Source organism: Colias croceus, chromosome 17 (assembly GCF_905220415.1).
Source record: "Colias croceus chromosome 17, ilColCroc2.1".
NCBI classification, from domain to species: Eukaryota; Metazoa; Arthropoda; class Insecta; order Lepidoptera; family Pieridae; genus Colias; species Colias croceus.
The window spans coordinates 5,065,262-5,091,461 of NC_059553.1; the positions used below are offsets into that span (position 1 = coordinate 5,065,262).

Sequence of the window (26,200 nt, forward strand, 5' to 3'; positions counted from 1 at the left end):
ACTATAGTTATATCATAGATGAGGTAAATTTTTAAAGAAGACAATAACATCACAATTACATAATAAGGTTTAAATGCACTTTATATCAAGCTCAAATTTTTGAGTCAGGATGTAGATCATTACAAAAATAACCGCAGACAATTAGGAAATAAGGATTAAATGTTACAATAAGGCCAAGTTATACTAGTTTTGAGTATGACCTTCATTGTGTAAACAAAATGCAGTAGCAGCTAGAATCTATAATATACCTAATATTTTAATGTTATATAATGTATACAGACAAAAACATCAAAAATAATTATTTTATTATAGTTATATGACGCGTTTTGTAAGTTTATTAAATAAAAACTCTGTGAAACTTTTAAATACTTTTATTTAATAACAAGCATCTCTAAACTTAACAATTCTATGTTTCTTTGAATTCTATGGATTGTAATTTTTTCTTCTCTTTTTGTGCCTGTAACGCTTTTTCCCTTTCTTCATCATCAGAGAAATATTCCGCCAAGTCGTTAGATTCTTCGGGGACCGGTTGGCCGGCTAGGGTCGTGCCTCTCTCGTTAAGTGTATTTAATTTGAAGAGAGGGTCTTCCGCCATTATTTCTGGAACAATTGGTTCGCCGTGCGGACGTGATACCTGGTTATTGTGAGCCGTTACTGTTGAATATATTGACATGGCCTGCAAATAAAATGGAATTGAATGTAATGATGTCACAAAAAATGAAGTCTAGAATACCTCAATCTTTTGAATATATAATAAGCAATAATTTTCATTAATTATGTAAATTTAAAAGTATTACAAGTAATGATAGCATCCAACATCTTTTCTGGAAGTTGATATAATATGTTAAAACTTACTTAAGATAAAGTTTATAAGAAAAACCTTTTTTTTACATCTGTATTAATAAAACAATACCTGAGCAACAAGATTCGAGACATCACCCGCATTGGCCGGTAGAATAAGTGTGTTATTGGTTCTTGCTAGTTTGTTGAACGCCGCAACATATTGTTCGGCTATAGAAAATGACGCTGCGTGTTTGCTATCCTGTAAATATAGAGTATTTCGTTTAAAGCGTGTCCCAGACAGACGCGGCCTGCGGTGGCGATCTGCTGTTGCCTTCTTGCTTGACCGTGATAACAATATACTGCCGCGGCCGCGGTGGCGGTCATTCCAACCTACAGCGGCACATTAGCTCTCGAGTCTCACCTGCAAGTGGACGTTAGTAATGGCCAATCGTATGAAGTTTTATTGCTTTTATTGCCCATATTTTGTCTTTAATTCTTTTGTTTTTTTAGTCTTTATGTGATGTATCATACAAAACTGGGTAATTTTGCACTGTTTGAATAAACAACTCAGTGTTTATAGGCATAATTTCACGCGGTACACGCGGCCTGTTGCAAAAATTTACAACTGATCGCGTAATGACCGCCTCATGTCCGCGCGCTCATTCACACAGAAGCGGTGGCGGAGAGGGCGGGGCTTGCGGCCGCCGTAAGCCGCGCTGTGACCGCGTCCAGGCCGCGTCTGTCTATGTCGTTCCTAGAACTTTCAAGTCCTCCAACTGACCGCCACCGCCACCGCCACCGCAGGCCGCGTCTGTCTGGGACACGCTTAAAAAAGAAACTTTCTAGGGCAATATGAATTTCTCTTGCAAACACTATTGGGCAGAAATACCTATCCCACCTCTTAGAATAGGGTGGCAATTCGCCAAAATACAATGGGAAATTTCGGAAGTCAGTCCTACTGTTGAACTATGGCAATAAAGCACCCCATATCAATAATTTGATCATTAAAAACAACTAGACACACAATACTACATGAACATGAACTTAAAACTGTCCGCAAATGTGTTTGTAGTTTTTAGTTGCTGATTCTATATAGAGTTCGAAGAATAAACATTACATTTACAGTGATAAAGAAGAAATATATATTTTATAGAGAAACCCCTTTAAATTTATTATATTTAAATGACTCACGGGTGCACCAAGCGCGGCGGCGACGCGCTGCAAACCGCGAGCGCGCGCCTCCGCGATCGCGAGCATCGCCTGCGCCTCACCAGACGCTTTGTTGATCTGCTCTTGCTTCTCCGCCTCTGTAACACGTTATTGCATCAACTGCTGCATCTTCGAAAGAATTCTATCACTTTCATGGTATGCTTAGTCATGACACAGAATAATAACTAGTAACTATCATAAGTCAGGGAATCGCATCAGTGAACAGCTACCAATTTCAATAATTATTTTTTTGTTGTGCTAGTTATTGTAAATTTAACGAAAGATTTATTTAACAGTACTACCATTAACTGAGTAAAAATCGGCTTATAAGTGTTATTAACACTATTTCATGCCTTTGAAAACTAGTAGTATAAGTAAGTTATTTTTAAGCAATAAGTTATGACTTATGACGTAATTTCTGTGGCATAAAACCAATTCTATTACTATTAGTTCTATTTAAAAAAAAATTAACTTACCAGATGCCAAGATCCTTGCTTGCCGTTTACCCTCAGCAACATTAATATCTGCTGCACGGACTCCCTCTGATTCCAAGATGGCCGCGCGCTTTCTTCGCTCAGCTTCGACTTGCATTTGCATAGCTTCATGCACCCTAGATGGTAGTTTGATATCCCCTAAAATGTTCAATTTGAATTAATATTTTGTTGATAGCAAAGATTTGCAATTTAGTTTCTATGTTGTTAATTCATATTCATTTTAAATCGAAAAATATTCCTAATTATAGTTCAGTGTGCAAGTTTTCATTAATGCAAAAAATACTGGATTTTACTGAATTATTTATTTACTATTATATCACTCTTCAACTTTGTCAGGTATAAATGACAAGTAAACAATACGATTTTACAATAACATCAAATAAATTTTGTTAAATACATATTATATTCATTCTAAAATAGTTGCACTATACTTACTTATTTCATATCGTAAGCAGGTAATGCCCCAAGCCTCACTAGCTTTATTTATTGAATCCACAATAGAAACATTCAGAGATTCTCTTTCTCTAAACACTTTATCCAGAGAAATCGTTCCCAGTTCAGACCTCATTGTAGTTTGAGCAAGTTGTGTGATCGCAAACTCTGGATCTTCAACTCCATAAGATGCTGAAATATCAATTTTTTTTAGTTATATTTTAGTCATAATAACTACATAGTGTAAAACAAAGTTGCTTTCTCTGTCCCTATCTAATGTATCCTTAAATCTTTAAAACTACGCAACGGATTTTGATGCGGTTTTTTTTACTAGATAGTGATTCAAGAGGAAGGTTTTAGTATATAATTTATTATGTTTTAGACAAAGCGGGCGAAGCCGCGGGCGGAAAGCTAGTGATTTATAAAGCAATTTACAATTGCCCAATAAGTATTTAAAATACATGCATTAATACAATAAAAAGTTAATAAAATATTGAGCATATACTTATTGTGAGCAGTCTAATTAATTCTAAATTGTTGACTTATCTTATGTGTAAATGGGAAATTCATAAAATCTTTAACCTAAACAATTTCAATTATTTACAAAAAGATTATAAAAAAATAAAATGATACCTAAATATGGATCTATTATCCTCAAATACAGCACACCATCAATGCTAAGAGTAACATTGTCCGAAGTGATAGCACTTTGCTTGGGAACATCAATGGCTATTTCTTTTAAACTCTGAACATATTTAATTTTATCTACAATCGGCCATAATATGTTCAAACCAGGATCCAGTATTCTGTGAAATTTTCCCATTCTTTCAACAATCCAAGCCTAAAAATAGAATATATAGTTTAAATTTTATGTAATCTTTAAGTTTGTGTAGTAAATAGATTAATTTTAATTACATTTGATTGTAATAAATATATTAAATACAACTTGCAATAAAAAGTAATATACTATACATTGATCAATTGCATACAAAAATTTATCTATTGATAGTTTATTAACTTTCCAGTATGGAAAACTGGAAATTGTTATGTAATAATAATGCCATTCTTTCATGATATTTAGAATCAAATTAGGCATTTATAACAAAATAGAATAAGGTTCCTAAGATAAGTGTTAAATTTTAGTAACAACGATTTTAGATTTTGTTGTTATTTAGCTAGAAACAAAGCTGTTTTAGTCATGAACTGAATTCCAATAAGAAACATAGGTAAGTATATCATTTAAAAATATTCTTCCACAATCCTCAGAAGTGATTATTTGAACTTATTTATTATTTATGTAGATTTACATATTATAATCTTTGAATTCAATTCTAACAATTAATATCAAACTAACCTCTTGTTGTGGTACGAACATGATTATAGTATTAAGGGGTGTTGTCGAGCGATATCGTGCTGCTGCAACACTATATAGGAATCTGCCATCATTCTGATATTCAACATTAATCACATTCTGTAATAAACAAAGTTTAACATAAAATATCTTTAGCCAAGACACAAAAAGAACAACACTTGAATTTTTAGATTACAAACTTTTAAAGTGAAGGCCTTAGACAGAAACAATCTAGAACGCGTAAACATGTTTGCAAATTATTGTATTACAATATCTTTTATTAAATAAGCTTTTTAAACACAATCAATAAATCCATTCTCGATAAAACCCGCCGACCACTTTGTGAAATCTATTTGACAAATGACATTTGACATTTACAATCTGCAGTCTTGGAAACGTTTTGCTAGATGATCACAAATATCGGTCAAATTAAGAAAGCGAAAATAAAAAATTCGTATACATAATTATTTTAGAATTAAAGTCACTATAATATAGTCTGATATACCCTTGGATATACCTAAAATACTCTAAAAGAAAGAGAAAAAAGCAATTATTCAATATTAATATTTAAAATTCAAAAGCAGCTTAACCCTATACTACCGACGCATGCTACGATGTTGTTTGATCGATATTTTACAAATGAATACTATATAACTGTTATATTATTACATTTGATAATTTTAAAATATGGATAGTAGCTTTACGTCGGAATCTAAATTAAGTAGAACTTCTGGTACCGACGAGGATGGTGGAAATTATTATGCGAAGTTAAGAAGATTAAAAATACAGGAGGAAATTTTAACAGTTGCTGCAAATAAAAACCCGGGAAAGTGTGATAACGAAGAATTTGAATGCTCCCATAGCAATATGCACTTGGACCTTAAAAAATATATAAATAAGATAAAGAAAACTTATGCTGAAATTAAAAATCTATTTGAAGATGTGAAAGCGATTACAAACGATCATGAAACCTTGAAGAACATAGGTAGGAATATGCTCTACTTTTTTCACTAAAAATATGGTTATAAATACTTAATAAGAATAAAACTAATAAGAATAAAATGGAGTCCAGATTTGAAATCATAATATTATTAAATAATTATAATTCATTATCTCAAATAGAAATAAATAGCTTTGTTATATTTAATATGTATTTACTACCTATACATCATCACTACATAGTATAAAACAAAGTCGCTTTCTCTGTCCCTATGTCCCTTTGTATGCTTAAATCTTTAAAACTACGCAACGGATTTTGATGCGGTTTTTTTAATAAATAGTGATTCAAGAGGAAGGTTTTAGTATATAATTTATTAGGTTTTAGACAAAGCGGGCGTAGCCGCGGGCGGTAAGCTAGTACTACATACCTCGGCCAGCAAACAATATCATAATAAAGTGTACTATAACTAATTAATTACCCGTAAATTTCTTCCAGATATCGACGATATCAAAAAAGATATATTTGACTTGGATGAAAAAATGAAATCCTTTAAAAATTATATAGGTAAAGAAATAAATTTATTAAAAGTTGCTGAGCAAGAAATTGTAAAGCAGGTATGTACTTACCGACTTATTAATAGTTACCATAAAAATTATTATTGAATATTCCAGTTTATTCTTGCCTCTAGATACTTACCTTTTTTTAAATTTAAGTAGGTATATTAACGAAACGAAAATTTGATATCCAATTTTAGTTTCTGGCCTTTGGGTTGATTTCATTCAATGCATCTGTTTAATTTCAGTAGGTAAGTAATAAAAAAGCTAGGTACAGCAATCATTTATAAATAGCGAATATAATTCTGTATCCATTTTCCTCAGGCCTAAGCGACTACACCGATTTAGGTGTAATTTGGGATAGTAGTTATTTTTAATCCAGGCGAATCTACCTACATAGAATAGGTAACTTTCTCATCAAAAATTAATCCACTTCCGATTCGCCATTTTTGCACAGAAAAAATCGTTTAAATCACATTGAGATAATATTACTACGTATGGAGGGCCTCCTCCATACCACGAACAAAATCTGTGCGCCATTTTTTGCTCTAACTAAGTTTTAAAAATGATTAGATATCTAGTTAGTTAGGTACTTACCGATGAAAGTTATTCCTTTGCACTTTTCCGTATTATTTGTATTATTTGTGCAATATCGTAACACACACGAAGGCATATTTGATGCGTTTCACTTTAAAACAAAAAATGAGCGTGCAGTTACGCCATATGGCGTATGTTGAGCGGAACATAAGTGATGTAGGCGGTGTCGTCTCCATAATATGTATATCTCAATGATAAATCATAATTTATACGTTACAAAGTTATATTATTACTTATTTGTAATTTTTCCATAATAAATTTGTTTTAGATCCAAGAGAAACCAGATAATCAAAAGTATATTAAAATGCAGACAAAAGTACACCCAAAACCTCATTACAACGAAGTTGTGCCAAGTCCAGTGCGAGCCATAATAAATTCACCTTTTAAATGTGTTGTAAGTCTAAGCTACACTTAATTTTATATAATTATCAATGTATAGTTCTAAAATCTAAAAAAGCACATATGAAATAATTAGGTATTATTTATTACGTATTGTCACCGATCTTTTATACAAAGTTTGAATTAAAACCGTCCTTTTAAACTGGATCAAAATCTAGTCTAAAAGTTGGAATCAAAAAACAACATATACCTACAAGTGAAGCAGGAAGCTAATAGGCATAAGCGTGATAAAAACTGTATATCATTAAACATACGAAATACGAAAAATACTAGACTAACTAGTTACTTAGGTACCTATTACTTACTTATAAGTACTTTAAAAATAATTTGAATTTAAAGGAAGTTCAACGATTCCAAGAATTCATGAAAAACAGTTGTAACCGTTATGGTGGATGGGATGAATATAATCATAATATTTTTGTAAATATTTGGAACAAACACTACAACTGCGACGAAGTATTTGAAACACCGCCATTTTCAGAGGTTTCTTACACGAGGTTTCAAGACGAAGTTCTACAAAAGATATTTGGTATGGTATTCATTAAATTAAAGTTAATAAATTACCTACTAGGAGTAATTTGACTTGTATGTTTTATTTTAAAATTCCGTATTTTTACGTTTAAGGAGTAAAAGTCGAAGATGTAATGGCACACACACAATGGTATGTCGAATATACAAAATTGAAAAGATGCCAAGAAGTAGCTCTTAACAAGTGGAGAGAAAACAAAAGAAAAATTAAAAATCCTAAGCAAATTTGCAAGGTAACTGGAAACGAAATGAAAACGAATCAATTATATGCTCGAAGTCAAACTTGACGAGATATCAGAAAATACGCTCTGTATATACTCCAATGCTACCTTGAGTACCTACCTATCGTGTAAAAAAAATTCGTTACACAAAATATCCGATTTCATTGCATGTACCTACCTACGAAGTTAAAAGGACTCATCACATAAAAAAAAATCCGAAAACAGAGTTCAGTAATTTAATATTATTTTTTCGATTACAATTTCAGGAAAGCATTAGTGACACAAACACTAAAGCTAGAACTAGATTATGTAAGAAGGGAACTTATGCTGCAGTTGCAAAAGGAAATAAATCGAATGAACAAGGTACAACGTTCTCCTATTTATGTAAAGTATATATCATACTTTGATGTTAAAGCATTTTGATTGATAGGATTGATAATAATAACTAGGATTGTCGATTAAAAAATGCCTCACAAATCGGCTCATACATTTTGATACCTACCTACCTAACTATACGTTACAACAGTTAGACGACGCGACGTGATGAATTCATATGCACCCTCCAATGTCCTTAGACAGATTAAATTTGTTACTATTTTTTTTTTATAATTAATAGGTACTTATTGTGTTTAATTGCAGAGTTCGGATTGGATGAACTCTTACAAGAATTAGATTTGAGGTAAGATAAAATAATATGTAGACCGTACTCGGCACTCGCATTCTCCCCTCGATATCTAAAACTTAACAAATTATATTTTTTTCTCTTGAAACAAGATCCCGCTTCAAAAGCCTAGATCTAATAATACATAGTAAGGGAGAGACTTTGTTTTATACTATGGAATGATGGTTATGTACTGATTTGTTGCTTAATTACATTAGATAACTACCTACTAAGCTTATCATTAATTTTCAGTGAGAACTGTGCAGAAACATTTATTCTAGATAACACATCCGGAAATAAAGGAGATAATTTTAAACGAGAGCGTGAAGCTTTTTCTACTTTTTATAAGCCAACAAAACAATGGAAAAATCGATGCCAAGGAAATAGCGATTTTATTGGCAATCTTAACATAGATGATATGAAAAAACTGTAAGATTTAAAATGGTTTATATGTTATTAGAATCGTTATAAATTGAATTAGTATTGTAATTTATTTATAACACCTGAAAGTGGCAACTGCCTGTTACGAAGAATGGTATACAATAGTATACAATACTTAACCAAGTACATACCTACTTTATGATATTAATATATTTTTATTATTTTTTTTTTCAATATTGGGTTCGAAGGTTCGATTCCTTTCATTCAAGTTTTACTTTTCGCCAAATCAGCCTCGTGATTTCTATTCACGTTTTTCGTTATTCCGAGATTTCAATAGATATTATTTTCCTTTACAAAAATACCTATTAAAATATACCTAAACATTTTTGTTTTCAGAAAAACACCGTTGTGGCGTATAGATTTAAAGTAATTAAACCTTAATCACTGCTGATAGTATAAATAAATATTAAATCGAAGAAGATTAATATAAGAAAAAAATATATTGACTAGAGCCTAGACTAGAGCCCTAGACTCTAGAGGCATCAAAGATAACAGTCGCAATAATTTTGGTGTTGGTGAGATGGGATGGGAAGCTTAAGAAAGAAAGAAATGCATATGAAAATTTAGATAGATAGATAGATAATACTTTATTGCACACACACAAGATTAACAATACACACAGAAAAAGACAAATAAATGCAAGTATGTACAAATGGCGGCCTTGTCGCTAGGCAGCGATCTCTTCCAGACTACCATTAATATTAACAGGGAAACAGCTACCATTAATATTTACAGGAAATACTATGGACATACATTATTGTTTGGTAGGGTACTTGTAAAAGAAACAACGTAAACGTTTTACAACAAATTTATTTAACAATTACCTAACTTATATTTACAATACTTACATACTATTATATCTAATGTGTTTAATATTTAAAAATAAATTAAACACCCGCCCAACATTAACCATTTGTTTTTCATTTCAATTCATATAAATCAATTTATATAAAAAAGAGCGTGTGTGCCGAGCATACGTATCAGAAGTGAAACTTATTTGGAAAGACCATGAAATTTTAATCTCAACGCGCCTAAAACAGTTTCACTTCAGAACACAATAACCTATTATCTTGTCTTGATGAAAATTTTTACATTATATTCAAAATAGATAACAAGGTTATATATCTACAAAAGGTACCTAAAAACAATCTTTGCTATTCATAATATTGCCTATTATGAGCATAAGAGCGTGTCCACATGTCCACGGCACGGCAGCCTTGGCAGAGAAGTGGCAGTCTGTAGCACAGTGTGACCAGATTTACCAGAATTCTGTGATTTTAGCAGAATATGACCCCCGCAGAAATTCTGCTAGTTGCTTGGCTAATCTGCTAAAATATGCTAAACATTTAAAAAAGAATGCTGAATTTCTGCACTGCTGGAGGATGGCCAAGGCAAACACACCAACAAAAACGTTACATAAAATGGAAATGGTAGATTTTTCTATGTTTCTAGCACAACTATTTCAATGAAACCTAGTTATCGTACAATAAATGTTGAATTATGTTAAAATTATGTTAAGATTATTAAGATTCTGCTAAAAATTGTCAACTTTATCTATTCTGCGTCGTATTATGCTAAGCCCTAAATCGGGAGTCATATTCTGCTAAAATCGCAGATTTCTGGTAAATCTGGTCACACTATGCTACAGACTGCCACTTATCTGCCAAGGCTGCCGTGCCGTGTAACGTTGCGGCATCGTGACGTGAATTTTTACGATACGGCAACGTTAATTTCTACAACGCAGCAACACACCGCGCCGCGACATCGCATCGTTGCGCGTTGACGGCGCCGAGCCGCGGCCGTGGACATGTGGACACGCTCAAGGCAGTGATAAACTAAAAATCAATATACATCATAAAATGTTATGACATGAATTTCAATTAGAAATAATTAAGGTTCGATTGATCAATAGGATCAATAAATAATTTTTACTTTGATAGATTACACATTTTCTTTAGATAAATATTAGATATATTATGTAGGCATTATGATAATCACTATTACTTTGTTGATCATTAGAATGTGACATAAAATATGAAACATTGCATCAATTGATTACTTTGAAAACCTATCTAAATATAAAAATATGTATGAATGTCTATGAACTATAAACATACCAAATTACAAACACTGCATACAACTATTTGATTTTGTTATGATGATCTAATAATTTAAAGATGTATGAAAATTTAAAAAAGTATGTATAACTTGGTTAAAATGCAGTAACAAAGCTTTTGAAATCAAGCGGTATTATAATATGACATTAGCTCATGGCAATGTTTGCAAGAAATGCCTATATGTAATGTGGCATATAGATTTAATTTTAAATGTAGACTTACAATAAATATAACACACTTTACTTTTTACTGTAAATATATTCCTTACGTTGTATACCCAAAGTATTCCGGTCCATTCAATCCAGTCTCTATTTGGCTTATTTTAAGAAAATTAATATTGTATATATCAACTCTTTTTAATTACTCAATTTGTTCCTCTTCTTTAAAAGTAATTTGTTCTTGGTCTTCATTTAATGTAATTTCAACATTTTCTTTCTGATGAATTTTAAAATGATTGTTAAAATTAGCTTTTCTCCTATAACCTTCACCACACACAGTACACACATATTTCTTATTTTGCTTGTGTCGCAACATGTGGAGACGTAATTCATATTTTTTAATAAATGACTTATCACACACATCACACTTATTGTTCTTCTCAATACTGTGCTTCCTTTGCAAATGTTTTATGAATTTTGGCTTATAATTGAACACCGTACCGCAGAACTCACATGTATATTCCTTAATTTGATCTTTATGCTTTTCAACATGATGCAATTGTCGCAGCACTGCAGTGCTGAATTTTTCAGGACAAAACTGACACTTCAATACATTCTGTCGATGTACTAAATTGGTATGCTTCACTCGATACTTTTGCAGTGAAAACACTTTACCGCATTCATCACATGGAAATTTTCCCTTACTATGCACTTGAACATGTTTTTCTAATCTGCTGGACGCTACAAATGTATCGCCGCATTCGTAACATATATAGTTATTGTAATGGGCATTCATATGGCCATCTAGCTGATGGAAATTATTAAAAGCTTCGTGACATAATACACATCTGATGTTATCGCTTATTATATATGGAACAACTCTTGTATAGGCTTCATCAAATTCAATTTCGTGTTCATTAGAAAAGTGCTGGAACATTCCATTCCAGTCTGGCAACTTTGTTTCACATAAATTGCATGCGAGGTTATCAACATCGAGTTTGAGTATTTCATTGAGCCAGTAAGGTCTCATGAAATGGTCAACATTGTATGTTCTATGTTCACTGTGTTCATTTATGGTATGAATTCGTAATTCATCACCATCTTCAAACATAGGTCCATCTGTAGAACAATATGCACAATAGTATTTTGCGGTTTTGGTTTTGAATGGTATGGCATTTGTTAATGTTAGCAGTGCTTTAATCTCTTCAATGAGCTTAAAATTCTTCTCCTTATTGGAAGTTTCCTCCGTGGAATCTAGAAAGTAAATATTATATAAGTAGAAAGTAAATATTATATAAGTAGTAATGTGAAGTGATATACCTATTTCGTAGGTACAAAAAATTTAATCACAACAATTTTGCCTTTTCTCCTCAAACCTAGCAACACTATAGCAAGGCAGTTAATTATATTAAGCACTCACCATTATGAGTTTCAATTAATGAATTGTATTTATTCAAATTGTTCGCGATAGTATTCCTAGGAATGTTGTAAATTTCAGAAGCTTCTGTGCGGGTCATCTTGCCACTTTTCACTGCGTCCATAGCTTCTCTAAGCTCAAGCTGCGTGTATTTTTTGTAAACTTTCAAACGATCTGCACCTTTTCTCTTTTTTGGCCATTTACGACTAGGCAGTTCTGTAGCTATCTCAGTCGCATTTGCTAAAATGCGTAATAAGCATTATTACCTGGGTTACTCACTTGCTTGCAAACATTCATCCATAGATTTCTCAAATTTGTTACTATTCATGCAGTAATGTCTATTCACTCCATTTTACAGTTAAATAAGAGATGTGAGATATAGATAACAGTAAGATCTGTATATTATATTTTATCTTATAACATTTTTATTTTAAATTCTATGAAAAAAACCTGAGCTATGATTGACTTATGTTTAGGAAAACTTATATTAATACAATTGATGTTAATGAGTTAAAGTAATTTTTCAAATCTAATATCTAACATATAATCTAATATATAATATATATATTATAAAGCTGAAGAGTTTGTTTGTTTGTTTGTTTGAACGCGCTAATCTCGGGAACTACTGGTCCGATTTGAAAAATTCTTTCGCTGTTATATAGCCCATTTATCGAGGAAGGTTATAGGCTATGTGTCATCACGCTACGACCAACAGGGGTGGAGCCACGGGGGTGAAACCGCGAGCAGCAGCTAGTATATTATAAAGGCGAAAGTTTGTATGGATGTATGGATGTTTGTTACTCTTTCACGTAAAAACTACTGAACCAATTACAATGAAATTTAGCACACATATAGAGGGTAACTTAGATTAACACATAGGATAGTTTTTATCCCGGAAATCCCACGGGAACGGGAACTATGCGGGTTTTCCTTTGCAAACGCGGGCGAAGCCGCGGGCGGAAATCTAGTATTATAATATAACAATTTAGTATTTTTACCTTCAGTTGTAGCAGAATTATCACCTTCTAACTCTAAGTATTCTACATCATGATATTCATCAATGTCCTCTGAAGATTCAACTTCAACTTTGACATCCACACTAATATTATTTTTGAATTCGAATTGCACTGTAAGGTGAAAGTGTTTTTTAATCATTCCTATTATATTACATATTTTAATCTAGTATCTATTAATTATTAAGAATATTTACAAAAAGTATTACTACATAATTATACATTATATATCAATAATATATACAGTAGAATCCGATTATAATGACATTGAAGGGAAATATCAAACACGTCATAATAAGCGGACGTCATACTAAGCATTTCGTTAGAAAATAAACATCTCTGTTTTTATTAGTATTTATTTATTTCAATATGGAGAAAAATAATAGAGATAACCACACATTGAGACAAATAACAAAAAAAAGTGTGAGCTTTGTCCATCGTCAGATATCACATAATTCTCCCAAACACTGTTGAAAGTGTGAGAAATCATTTCGGTCACTAACCGGACAATTCATGAAAAATTGGTCACAATAAATGACATGTCACTATAAACGAAGTCATTTAATCCAACTTTTTGTAAATAATTTTATGTGAAAATCAAAATTTGCTGTGTAATGTGTCATAATAAGCGGTTGGTCAATATAACCGGAGTCATAATAAAGGATTCTACTGTATAAATAAATGAAATTTATACCTTGCTGAAGCACTTGGTCAGATGCAATAATCTCCCTTTTGAAGTTAAGAGCATCCCGCAAACGCACTATGCATGCACTGCATATAAATTCATTTCCATCCTTTCTTTCCCACTGCAATTATAATTAATACAAGGTAAGTATTTGAATTAAAACCCTAACTATCCTAAATAATCCATACTAATATTATAAATGCGAAAGTAACTCTGTCTGTCTCTTCTTCGCAATCGCACCTCAACCACTGAACCAATTTGCATAAAATTTTGTACAGAAATAGCCTGAGACCTGAGAAAGGACATAGGATACTCGAAAGGTTATATTGCACGCGAACGGGAACTATGCTTTAATCATGCAGGCAAAGCCCCTGGCGGAAAGCTAGTTACCAATAACCTTAAAACGTTAGTGATTAGACAATACTTGAACATAACTTTGTTTTTGGTCTTGAAATTATCTCGTAAACCAAGTATTAGAATAATTTTAGTGTAAATAATTTAATCAGTTTAAATTTTTTGTTTGGAATTTGGTGTAAACAATAATATGCTAATACAGATATATAATTTAACTTACATTCAACGAATAGCATTCTTCAACCATCGCGCCATAAACTTCTACCTGACCATCATTATCATATTCTTCCCATAAAGATTTGAGATTAACGTCATCCAAACAACACTTACAGCGTCCTAATAACTCCACATTTTCATGTTTTACTAAATCCAAATCCATTATTTAAATTTATGTCTACGTTACGTTATGCTATTAGATTTTCAATAAAATGTTCAGTTCTGATATATAATGTATGAGGATAATGTTATTAAAACTTAGAAATAACTAGGAATGCTTGAGCATTCAGCACTTTTTCAGCATTCCGAATTCATAAAATAAATTCCATAGCCATTTGATCGAGCAAATGTCATCAATTGTCAACAGCACAGATTAATAATAGTCAACAGTCAATTGTGAATTTATGGGAGACATGCATAGAGTATATAATATATCATATTGTGTACAAGCCGGCGCATTCTTTTTCATAATCCAGAGCGCATTCTAAATTTCAATTTCAAAATTAGAATTCTGATTGGTTTTGTTTTTGGTCGATTTTTGTATAAATACGGGTCTTAGATTACAAAATAAAGTACAGATGTAGCATGACAACCGCCCGTCGCCCTTGTCAAAGAAAATACGAAATCAAAAACAAATACGTCGCTGCACCAGTGCTATAGCGCATAGAGTGTCATGCAATACGTCAAAAAGGGTTTGCAATTTTAGTAAAAAAATGCCGTCTTGTGATAATAAAACGCTGTAAAATTTGTTCCCGAAAACAAAAAAAAAGATAAACCATCGTTTCACAGGTTTTCTGTAGATTATTTGGCTGATTTATTTCTTTAATACGAATAATAATTTTACAGATATGAAGGAATACAAAACTTCAACGTATGTTGCCAGTATTTTGAAAATGAATTTGCCATTTTTATTGGTAAAACGGTAAAATGGTTAAAAGATCTTCAGGGTAATGCTGTTGGATTTTTCGATCGTGAATGTGATTATTTGTATAGTGCACTAAAGGTTCATGATAATTATTAGATTATTTTAATAAGCATAATACATTATTTTGTTACTTTTATAAAGCTTAAAAACGTCATAGTCGTTTTCGCTAGCGATTTAATTTATGTGAACTCCATGATGGATATGATGAAAATAAAATGTCCCGTATTCTCGACTAAAAACTACCGCTATTCGTATTCATATATTATGAAAAATAAAAAATAATATAATTATTATAGTTATATTGAAACTTTTTTTATGTAATTTATTTAATAAAAAATTGAATACAATTATTTTGTCCATATACAGGGTTACTTGTAAAACACCAGCAACCTCGCAGGACAAGATAGCTAACATCATAAGCAACAACATTTGTTCTACGACTTTTGGCAGAACACAATAAATTATTTTTAAATGATTTTTGAAACTTTTATTGTACTCTCCTAACATTTGTAAGTCTATGTTCTATTCATTATCGGATGGACGACGCGGCGCCCCCTTCCCCCTCTCGTTCGCTTCTTGTTTACGTAATTCTTGGGAGGCGTAGAGTTTATAATATTCAAACGGCAAATTAAATGAATATTTATTTTTGTATGAAAATAAAATCTAACAAATTATCAAAAGTCGTAGAACAAATGTTGTTGCTTATGATGTTAGCTATCTTGTCCTGCGAGGTTGCCGGTGTTTTACAAGTAACCCTGTATAACTTTAGTAGGCAGGTACTTTATGTAATAAAAGAATTTAAATAAAAATTAAAACTTGACTTCTCATTTGTGTATATAGCCTACGTCACTACCGCCACTAACATAATAATTCAGATCATTGCAATGAAACCTCACCACTCAAAATCGGTCCAACGGTTTATACTGCAGGGCGTGTCAAAGAAATATTATACATACATACATAAACTCGAAAAACATAACCCTCTTTTTTCCGTAGTCGGGGAAAAATTTGGGAAATTTTTCAATATCTGGCAACATTACACGCACACAGAAGCACCGTGTACGTACAGTGCAGCGGTGAAATGACAGCACACATGGCTTTATTGAAAATGACGATAAATTATTCGGTTTAGTTCGGCAACGCTCCATCTGTCTTTTATTTTGTAATCTAAGATACGGGTATTGTGTGCAAATAAAATCATTACGAATTACGATCAGAATAGTCTTTGAGTTCACAACCCCTCTACAAATTATAATTATTTGTATAAAACTTTATGGCAAAGGCGGGCAAAGGCAAAGACTTCTGCCTATATTACTCGCTCTGTGACTTCTGCGGATGTCCCTAGAGTACGCGTCACGTTTATTATTCAATATTTCAATATAAGCCAAAGCAGAGCTGAGTAATTTGTAGACACATTTGTTACGTATTTAATGCACAGAGCTCATAATGGCTGTTTTCCAATTACATAGCATAATGCTCAGAAGCATAATGCGACTCAGTGGCGCACAATGCCGAATTATGCTGATGCTTAATAATTTGGAACGTGAAACGCACCAGCAGGTTGCGCTAAGTTCAGTGTTGAAAAAAAATATATTCATAGAGTTAGCAATAACCAGAGTATATATTACAATAGTATAGAGCGAGTGTATTGCACAAATTGCATCAGTAAGGAAACTTCATACAAAATGTTCGAAATGGCTCCCCCCCCATCAAGCGTGTTTACGAGGGTATTGAGGGGGATCGATAGTAGCGGGTGACACTTCCACAGATTTTGAATATAGTATGGAAAAAAGTTTAAAGTGATATCAATTCACATTAAATAAATATCGATTGTTTCAGTTTGTAGCCCTTTCAATAAATATATTTGTAAATATCTTAACTGACTACAAGTTAAAAAGAGACTATTTTTTAATTTCTATAGATATGGCAGTATGAGTTTTAAATTATGTTGACATATTTTCTATCAAAATGATAGCTACAAATAGTACCTATTAGGAGTCCAGTCTGTTTAAAGATCGCATCTATCTATTTTTTACGCAATCTAGAAGAGCACTAAAAATTAAAATATAAAAAAAGGAAACCTGAAAAAATCTTGTTTAAATTTATGTGCATAATTACGTAAATATTAGGGAAGAAAAAGATAGATATTATAATTAGGGCCGATTTTTCAATGCTTGGATAAAACCCGTCCAATAAAGTATTACGCCTTTAGTACACCGACGCGTTCGCGTGCGGCAGCGAATCTTTGCGAAACTACAGCGTAGCGAAATATCTGCGAAACGTTAGTACACAGCAATGTTTCGCAACTTTTTCGCATTGATATGCCATTGTCATTTTTGACGACTGCAGGTGCAGACGTAATTTCAGAATGTCATCTCAGTCAATGTCATTTTTAGCAACTGGTGACACATACACAACAATATATTTTTCTTATCGTTTGGGTGAATGCACCGTTTCAAAGATAGTAACTCAAGTATGCGAACAAATTTGGAAAATACTACAGCCAGAGTACATCCCGGTTCCTTCTACTAAAACATGATTGGAAATAATAATGGGGTTTTCCTAATTGCCTCGGGAGTATTGACGGCAAGCATATTGTTATTAAATTTCCACCTAACAGCGGCTCACTGTTCTATTGCTATAAAAAACGATTTTCTACTGTGTTATTGGCAATAGTTGATCCACATTACAAATTTACTTACATAGATGTAGGATCATAATTATGGTAAAGATTCCGATACTACAATATTTGAGAACTCATCATTTTATCAGCTTTTAAAAAGTGGACGGTATCTGAATTTGCCAGCTCCAAAACCTTTGCCAGGTTTCAAACAGACTACACCACATGTATTCATTGAAGATTTAAATTAGAAACCTTTCTAATGAGACAAGAGACGCAGCAATGAATGACAATGATAAAAAAAGATTTAATAAATCATTAAGTAGGGCACGAGTAGTAGTAAAATGTGCGTTTGGCATTTTAGCACAAAAATTTAGAATATTCTTGAGGCCCTTTGAAACAGATTTGAATAATACTATTAAAATTGTTAAAGCTGCAGTATACACATACGAAAATAAACAATTTTCGGACACTTTAGGAGCATTCGCACCAATGCATGCCAATTATAGACATAGGGCAGACTTAGCAGCGCTTAATGTTCGATCACAATTTGTAAATTATTTCAAAGAAAATTAAAAACATAAAATGTATGAAATATAAACAATAAATTTTTTACCATCTATCAGAGTCTTTTCTTGAAGTTTTCTCCATGCTACCTCTTTTTTGTACGTATTTTTATAATCTGCGTGTCCAATTGCGTATAATACGGGATAATCTCGAATAGAATGCAAAAATAATTCAGTATTTTCGGCATCCATGGCCAATGATATTTTATGTATAGATACGTTATTATAATACTCACAAATCACAATATAGTATATAAATAAACAAATAGTTGCCATGGCAACTGGCATTTTGGCACGTTGGTGGCGTATCTAGGTACCTCTTGTCTATATCTATACATATAATAAATCTGTAGAAGGATCAATTCTGTACATTGAAAATATTGAAAAAATAAATAGCAGGGGGTGTTACTGGATCGATACCAAACCCAAATATGTGATTAAAAAAATTTTTGTCTGTCTGTCTGTCTGTATGTGAAGGCATCACGTGAAAACTAGCGGTTCGATTTCGATGAAACTTGGTATAATTATAATAATTACCTTATTATCCTGGGCGTAAAATAGGATACTTTTTATCCTGGAAAAAAACGTAGAAAAAAAATAATCTTCATTTTTCAGTTTTATCCATAGACGTTGTTCCGTAGAACCGCGAACACACGTTGCGTATTATTATAGGCCTAGCCGTATTTGGGAATTGGGTCCAATAGATATTTATAAGATGTTATTGTCAGAGGTATTCAAAATGGATAAATAAACCATCCACGCGAAGACCGACATCCGCGCGGACGGAGTCGCGGGCGGAAGCTAGTATATATTATTTCTATATCACTTCTATATAATATCATTGTCCATGGACGCGAAAATCTGTCCTCACCGACAGAATGCGAGCGGACGCTATGCGATGCGAAACTCACGCGAAACTTCACTAGCGAAACTTATGCGTCTGTGTAATGGCCATTTCGCAGTTCCTTGCGAAACAATACTGACAAGGACGCAACTATTTCATCTATCTATGTGCTAGAGTGAGACATATCATATGCGAAAACCTTCCATACTACTGACAGATTTTTCGTTTTTTCGCTGCCGCTCACGAATGCGTCGATGTACCAAAAAGGCGTAGTACACAGCAATGTTTTCGCAACTGTTTCGCAATGCGTCTGTGTAATGGCCATTAACGTTAATATTAAAATGTCACGTAAACTGTCAAATACGGGCAATTAGAATACGTTTTTAAAATGGTAGTTTCATACCTTAGATTAAGGATTGGTCTCCGCGCGCGCGCTACGACTAGATACCGCTCCACCTACAAACAATAGCTCCGTGAGTGCGGCAACTCAGTTCTGTAGTGTGTGTAAGGCAATTTGTAAGGACGCTAGTGTGTGTGAAGAATTGTACTGCCAACTACATAAATTTTACCCCATAAATGGGAAATGGGCTATCTTGGAAAGAAGTTTGAAAAATATTTTTATTTCATTTTGGCCTCGCCGGGAATCGAACCCATGAACATGTGACTCAAATCCACTTGCGATGCCACTATACTATCACAAAGGTTTTTTAAGTAAAAAAGCGGTAATAAAAAAAATAACATAATATATATTATATGAGTCAGTTAAACAAGGTTAAACAGAAATAAATTATTGTTATTATCATTTTTTTTATAATATGCGTTAAGTAGTAATAGTATTGAAAAAAAAAACATTATGAATAAAATAAGTTCAAATTAAAAGTGTGTTTTTGGGATATGCAGTACGGCAACACTAAATGGCGTCGTATTTTCGTAAACAACATTTTCAAAGTACAGGTGAAATATTGAATAACACGATTATTCCTGATGGTACGTGATCCCAGTGTCTTTCTTATTATTTGTTGTATTTTTTTTAAAGAGTTTTATGGCACAAACAGGCATTTTACTTCAGGTTTTGTCCAAAATCTTTAGAAACTATCGGTACGCCCTCTCCACACAATGCTTGTGACACGACTGGCTCGGGTACGCCGATTTCGGCGTACTTTTAGTTGCCGCATTTTTCGAGTACGCCGGCGGTATCTAGTCGTAGCGCGCGCGGAGACCAATCCATAATCTAAGTTTCATACATTATTCGACGAATAAGTTTTATCCAAGCATTGAAAAATCGGCCCTTATTGTATTTTTATCGATACGTGGCGTCTCCACTTTGTCTAGCACTAATAGACCGGGAGATATTGACACAAAATTTCGAGTCATTTGTAACAGGATGGCGGTTCTACAGGGGTCTTAGTACTCAATGACAAAAAGAAAAATGATGGTGTGAACGCTGGTACCGGCGGCTAAGTCGCGTGGGCGTTAGTCGAACTCGTCGGAAAAATAGCGATTTGTAATACAAAAATTGAATTAAAGCCACCAACACCAACTTGCCAAGTTAGGTGTGAAAGGGACAAAAAACAACCAGGCGTCATTCAAGGTCATACTTTCCCGTGACTTGTCAATATGGGATCGGAAAGGGATCGTAACCGTAACGCCTTTCGCCTCGCTGTCAACCAGGCGTCAACCTACCGTATGCACGTGACGAAAGCGTATCAGCAGCGCCTGCACGTCAACTCGGCTACGGCTAGGCGACACCGGCGTTACGCCTAAAAACGGTAACTACGGCAAGTCGTAGCAGGCAGACACGTAAGCGCGTGGACGGAGAGACGTAAGCGCGGGGACGGAGAGACGTAAGCGCGGGGACGATGAGCCGTTAGCGCTGGAATTGCAAATTCGGAGCCTGTTCCGAGGCGAGGCGATTACGTTACTATTCCGATTAGTGTGCGTTGCAGTAGGGAGTTTAATACAAACCATTCTGAACGGCTCGAGGCGATACGGTTACGATCCCTTTCCGATCCCATATGTGTGCCGAGACCCATAAGCTTCTTGTAGGTACCTAATCGGTTACGGGTTATATACATAGAGGTTATATACAAACACTTCACTTTCTGTCACTCAGTCACTTTGTGAGGTTATTTTTCAATTATGTAATATTATATTATAAAATTTTCGAACTTTAAGATCCTATAATGTCTAGTAGATACAGAATTTTTTTGCGAAGTATATATCAATTTTCATTTTCCCATAGACGTATTATATCCAATGTATCATTTTCTCAAATACCGGACAAAATAAGATTACCATTTACTTTAGGATTTTCCATTCTAACACTAATTGGATTAGAGAAAAAGCTTAGTGCGGAAGACGAGTTGATTTTAATGATAAAACATTGTGTTTTATTCATACAAAGAAATGAAAATGCAAAGGCAGAGCAGTTGCTTCATGTAGCATTAAGACAAGCACAACAAATGAATCATGAATCGGGAATTACATATATCTATGATGTGATGGCAAACTTGGCGCTTCAACGAGAACGCCTAGATGAAGCAAAGAAATTATTTGTGGCTGTAGCCCAAAGGCTTATGGCGAATGGAGTCAAAGATGATGACATACGTGTTGTTCAAGTAAGCGTAAAGCTAGCTCGAGTCAGTCATTTACAAAAGGAGTATACTACAGCACAGTTAGGATATGACTGGTGTTTAGAAAAAATTAAGGAAGCATACAATAGTAATCCTTCTGAAGAACTAAAGAAGCTTTTTGCCATGACTGAGGATTGGTATGGCCGGCTATTTGTTGATTGTAAAAAATATGAGAATGGTTTTAATTATATGCTGAGTGCTTATAATAAAATGATGGAATTAAAAGAGTTGGATCCAGAACATATTGTTGTACAATTGAATGACTTGGGAACAGTTTGTGATCAAATGGACAGGGTCGATGACTGTATAAATTATATATCGCAAGCAATTGATCTTGGCAAGACTCTTCCTGAAATGGAAGATTTAGGTGCAATGTATGTTAATCTAGGAAGAGCATATATTAGGAAAAAAATGTTGGATACCGCTCGTCGCTACTGTGGACATGCCTATAAGTTGGGAATTGTTAATAAGAATAATGATATAAAACAAGAAGCAGAACAATGTATGAAAGAAATAAAAAATGTAGTATAATATTTATTTAGACCTTTATTTTATTGTTAATATTATCCAAGAAAATAAACTGTGATGGTTAACTTTCACACTTTTTTTATTTATTTGAAAGAAATAAAAAGATCTTTTCACTAAAAGTTATGCTTAGTATACAATCAAAGTATTTTGAACTGGAAAGAAAAATTACTTAACTAGTAAATTATTGCTTAAAAATTATTGAGCACTCTCTTTTGTGACACTGAATGGTTCTTCAACAACTTCTGTGTGGGTGTTTGAAATAACAACATCCTTGACGGGCCGATCGTTGGCTCCAGTTACAGTCTTCTCAATCTTGCGAACAATGTCCTGTTGACAATTTAACCAATTAATGTTATGCTTTTTAAAATCATACTCTATTTAAGGTGAAATAAAGCACAGTTTATGAAAATTTCATAACAATGAACAATTTCTGGCTATAACTGGCCACTGCAGATTGCCATCAATGACTTAAGTACCCTGTCAATTGGATTCTATCCTACTTCCTAGTATTCAAGAATTAAATAAACTAACTGCTACTCAGGAGCATAATAGACAGTAAATTTGTCTATTAGGTGGGCCTAGCTTAGCATTAATCTTCATGTATTAAGAAATATTCAGCAATTCAATAATTTTAATTGAATATTTAGTCTATGTACTGTCTGAAATATTTACTAAATAGTTAATACCACAGAACAGTAAGAACATAATAGAAGTGCGATGTGGGCGTGGCCCACGTGTCACTAGTAAGGTAAGATCACCTCACTCGCTCTCAGTTGTGCGCAGAAAAATATTCGAGTCGGTTGTCAACTGTCAAACCTTATTTCCATATTTATTCATTATTTAGAGCGTGTTGTTCGGTATTAGAGTGGAAAAATGATAGCAGACGAAATAATATCAGCAATCGAGGCATTTCATACCATCGGTAAGTCTTATTTTAATTTATTTTAAATATATTTTATGTTACAACTTCGCTTGTCGTAATTTGTCAAAAATTTATAAAAATATTAAGTCAAAATGAACCTTAATCTATAAGAAATAAGTACTAATATAGATTGAACAGCAAACAAGACTTTCTGGAATATTATTGAAATAAACAAACGAATGTCGGATTAGTGATGCATGTGGCGCATATCGACAGTATCGATACTTTAGAAAAGACAAACATTTCAAATATTAAATTTTATTCTATTTTTCCTTAGCTTTCATTTGTCCTATTTATTTATAGATTTTCGAAAGAGCCTAATTTAAAAGAGAAATGGATAATAAATGCAACGTGACGAGTTAACTGGATGCCGAACAGCAATAAGCAGTCTAACAAAGGCCACCGATACATCAAACCTACGGCAGTTCCAAGATTTAAAATAATGCATATTTGCTGTTTGTTTTGTAAATATAGATTTATACTATTCTATTCCGTTTATTATTTAAATATAATAATATGAAAAGACGTACTTAGTAGTAATAAACATACTCCAAAATGTGACACATTATCCTATACTCATATAACAGAAAGAAAAAAAAAATGCACAAAAATATATTTATTTGTGAATTATCGATAACAAGGCTGACATCCCTTAGAGCATAGCATCAGGTTAATGTCATTAATTTAGAGTGACACAAATTTCAACCTTATCTTTATGTGTAGAGGTTCAAAGTTATATGTATTGAAAACCAACGCCATCTGTTGTGGAATAGCTGAATGTTTTCGAATTTGGAATTTCTGAGCAAAGAGAAACAAAACAGCTAATATACCTAGGGATGTTATACTAAAATAAACCGTAACTTGGTTCGTTAGAGTACATATTGAAATGCTGAATTTATAACCTAAGTCAGTTTTTACTCAAATTAAGCTGTCCAATCAAAGGCATAGTTTACTTGTAGTGTACTGTATAACTATCGGTTTAAATGTGTGGGTTTGGCGACACTGGTTTTCATACTAATGATGACATTATAGCACTTCTATTATGTTCTTACTGTTCTGTGGTTAATACATACCATTCCTTCTAAGACTTTGCCGAACACTACATGTCTGCCATCCAACCAAGGTGTCTTTGTGGTAGTAATGAAGAACTGGGAACCGTTCGTGTCCTTTCCAGCATTGGCCATGGACAACCAACCAGCACCATAGTGACGGAGCTTGAAGTTCTCATCTTCAAATCTTTCACCGTAAATACTGCGTCCTAAAAAGTAATTTGTTTATTTGGTATTTCATTAAACTGACGATTTACAAGAGTTACATTGTTATACTACATTGTTACCACACTATTATTAACCATTTTAATTGCCTATTAATTCAATCTTGATAAACAGTTGTTACTAAACCCAATAAGTTGTGATTGTAGTAGTTGTGTGTTGCTAAGGAGTAAGGACTAGGAATGCTCTATTTCTATGGTATTTTCAAATCTTAAATATATGGAAATAAGTATTAAGTGTAACTATCTTATTAAAATAATTCTCTCACAAAAAAAAAATAATATTGATTATTAATAACATGAATAAATTTCATATTGAATATTGATATAACCTTGAACTAAGAATACATCCAAGAATGTGATTGTATCAAAATTTTATTATATGACAAATGATAATATACCTCCTGTTCCATCTCCTTTGGTGAAGTCACCCCCTTGAATCATAAAGTTATCAATGACTCGGTGGAATTTGCTGCCCTTGTAGCCCTCTCCCTTAGGCTTTTGTGCTAATTGGAAGAAGTTCTCGGCAGTTTTAGGAACAGTTTTACCAAAGAGACCAATGGTAATGGTACCAAGTGGTTCATCACCGACAGTTATGTCGAATTTTACCTGCAACAAAATAATATTATTAAACGTCAGTTTTGAATGTATGTTAAACGATTTGTTTACAGAAATATAACATAGTGCATAAGTAATAAATATATTATTATTTATTAAATTATATAGTAGTAATAAACAAAAATGTTTTTATAACAAGCTACATATCCTATAGCTGACAACGAAGGATAAAAAAGAAACGACATCCGGAGCTTTATTTCTAAACGTCATCACAACAAGGTTGCTGACCTTTTCAAGTTTATCTCACCTTTGTTAGACCTCATAATAATTTATAGAGAAACCGGTATGATGATATTTTAAAATCTTAAATAGAATACAAGAAAATATTTATTAATAGTGATATAATATTACCTTGTGAGTTACTTTAGGACCTTTGGGAGCTTCATCTGACCAAGCGACGGTCGCGATTAGAAGAAGACCAAGCCCCGTGGCTAGAATACCCATGATTATAATTAATTTAAATTTTCGTTTGAGTATTTTTAAACCTTAAATGTACACTTTTTCTCAAATTCGTAATACTTCTAAGAAATAAAATAAAAAAGTTTATAAAAGCAACCGTGCGTCGACCAACACGTTTAATTTTCAAATGGTATTCAAAGATGGTACCTACTACCTATTTCAAAATTCAATTTTCAAATAAAAAATTACTGACAGTTTATGGTACACGTCATGATTACTGGTGATGACCCGATAACCGATTTCAA

At 33.0% G+C, this 26,200-nt stretch overlaps 5 protein-coding genes and 1 long non-coding RNA gene across 6 annotated transcripts; 2 read left to right on the plus strand and 4 right to left on the minus strand.

Moving 5' to 3' along the window:
• Positions 1 to 356: 356 nt before the first annotated feature.
• Positions 357 to 4,626, minus strand: LOC123699135 (stomatin-like protein 2, mitochondrial). Its single transcript, XM_045646010.1, has 8 exons — positions 4,470 to 4,626; positions 4,273 to 4,389; positions 3,552 to 3,759; positions 2,922 to 3,110; positions 2,469 to 2,624; positions 1,975 to 2,090; positions 914 to 1,042; positions 357 to 676 (listed from the first exon to the last, which is right to left on the minus strand). The coding sequence occupies exons 1-8, from the start codon at positions 4,515 to 4,517 to the stop codon at positions 407 to 409; spliced, it is 1,233 nt and encodes a 410-aa protein (XP_045501966.1). The 5' UTR covers positions 4,518 to 4,626; the 3' UTR covers positions 357 to 406.
• Positions 4,627 to 4,976: 350 nt separating this feature from the next.
• LOC123699186 (coiled-coil domain-containing protein 112-like) lies at positions 4,977 to 9,508 on the plus strand. The gene is made up of 9 exons (XM_045646080.1): positions 4,977 to 5,254; positions 5,705 to 5,823; positions 6,629 to 6,754; positions 7,099 to 7,288; positions 7,384 to 7,520; positions 7,775 to 7,871; positions 8,148 to 8,187; positions 8,422 to 8,598; positions 8,947 to 9,508. The coding sequence occupies exons 1-9, from the start codon at positions 5,137 to 5,139 to the stop codon at positions 8,978 to 8,980; spliced, it is 1,038 nt and encodes a 345-aa protein (XP_045502036.1). The 5' UTR covers positions 4,977 to 5,136; the 3' UTR covers positions 8,981 to 9,508.
• Positions 9,403 to 14,902, minus strand: LOC123699185 (zinc finger protein 93-like). The gene is made up of 5 exons (XM_045646079.1): positions 14,575 to 14,902; positions 14,010 to 14,121; positions 13,301 to 13,429; positions 12,306 to 12,542; positions 9,403 to 12,139 (listed from the first exon to the last, which is right to left on the minus strand). Exons 1-5 carry the CDS (start codon positions 14,731 to 14,733, stop codon positions 11,088 to 11,090), a joined length of 1,689 nt encoding a protein of 562 aa, XP_045502035.1. The 5' UTR covers positions 14,734 to 14,902; the 3' UTR covers positions 9,403 to 11,087.
• A 2,966-nt stretch (positions 14,903 to 17,868) lies between these two features.
• On the minus strand, positions 17,869 to 18,941 carry LOC123699123. Its single transcript, XR_006752487.1, has 2 exons — positions 18,732 to 18,941; positions 17,869 to 18,023 (listed from the first exon to the last, which is right to left on the minus strand). It is a non-coding gene; the product is annotated as an uncharacterized LOC123699123 (long non-coding RNA).
• A 2,205-nt stretch (positions 18,942 to 21,146) lies between these two features.
• Positions 21,147 to 22,757, plus strand: LOC123699120 (tetratricopeptide repeat protein 19 homolog, mitochondrial). Its single transcript, XM_045645996.1, has one exon. It carries the CDS (start codon positions 21,709 to 21,711, stop codon positions 22,687 to 22,689), a length of 981 nt encoding a protein of 326 aa, XP_045501952.1. The 5' UTR covers positions 21,147 to 21,708; the 3' UTR covers positions 22,690 to 22,757.
• On the minus strand, positions 22,687 to 26,118 carry LOC123699121 (peptidyl-prolyl cis-trans isomerase 5). Its single transcript, XM_045645997.1, has 4 exons — positions 25,848 to 26,118; positions 25,280 to 25,487; positions 24,682 to 24,866; positions 22,687 to 23,013 (listed from the first exon to the last, which is right to left on the minus strand). Exons 1-4 carry the CDS (start codon positions 25,938 to 25,940, stop codon positions 22,882 to 22,884), a joined length of 618 nt encoding a protein of 205 aa, XP_045501953.1. The 5' UTR covers positions 25,941 to 26,118; the 3' UTR covers positions 22,687 to 22,881.
• Between the last annotated feature and the right edge of the window lie 82 nt (positions 26,119 to 26,200).

Bases quoted from the DNA above. Each gene is read 5' to 3' on its own strand.
- LOC123699135 (XM_045646010.1), bottom strand. From the start codon at position 4,517: ATGTTTACGCGTTCTAGATTGTTTCTGTCTAAGGCCTTCACTTTAAAA. The intron at 3,760-4,272 runs GTTAGTTTGATA...TTCTATTTTTAG, and splicing joins TGTTCGTACCACAACAAGAG to GCTTGGATTGTTGAAAGAAT. The intron at 1,043-1,974 runs GTGAGTCATTTA...CTATATTTACAG, and splicing joins CCGCCGCGCTTGGTGCACCC to GATAGCAAACACGCAGCGTC.
- LOC123699186 (XM_045646080.1), top strand. From the start codon at position 5,137: ATGCACTTGGACCTTAAAAAATATATAAATAAGATAAAGAAAACTTAT. The intron at 5,255-5,704 runs GTAGGAATATGC...AATTTCTTCCAG, and splicing joins TGAAACCTTGAAGAACATAG to ATATCGACGATATCAAAAAA. The intron at 7,521-7,774 runs GTAACTGGAAAC...TTACAATTTCAG, and splicing joins ATCCTAAGCAAATTTGCAAG to GAAAGCATTAGTGACACAAA.
- LOC123699185 (XM_045646079.1), bottom strand. From the start codon at position 14,733: ATGGATTTGGATTTAGTAAAACATGAAAATGTGGAGTTATTAGGACGC. The intron at 13,430-14,009 runs GTATAAATTTCA...TTCACCTTACAG, and splicing joins TGACCAAGTGCTTCAGCAAG to TGCAATTCGAATTCAAAAAT. The intron at 12,543-13,300 runs GTAAAAATACTA...TACGCATTTTAG, and splicing joins TAATTCTGCTACAACTGAAG to CAAATGCGACTGAGATAGCT.
- LOC123699120 (XM_045645996.1), top strand. From the start codon at position 21,709: ATGTCTAGTAGATACAGAATTTTTTTGCGAAGTATATATCAATTTTCA.
- LOC123699121 (XM_045645997.1), bottom strand. From the start codon at position 25,940: ATGGGTATTCTAGCCACGGGGCTTGGTCTTCTTCTAATCGCGACCGTC. The intron at 25,488-25,847 runs GTAATATTATAT...ATTTTGTTGCAG, and splicing joins GTCCTAAAGTAACTCACAAG to GTAAAATTCGACATAACTGT. The intron at 24,867-25,279 runs GTATATTATCAT...ATTACTTTTTAG, and splicing joins CAAAGGAGATGGAACAGGAG to GACGCAGTATTTACGGTGAA.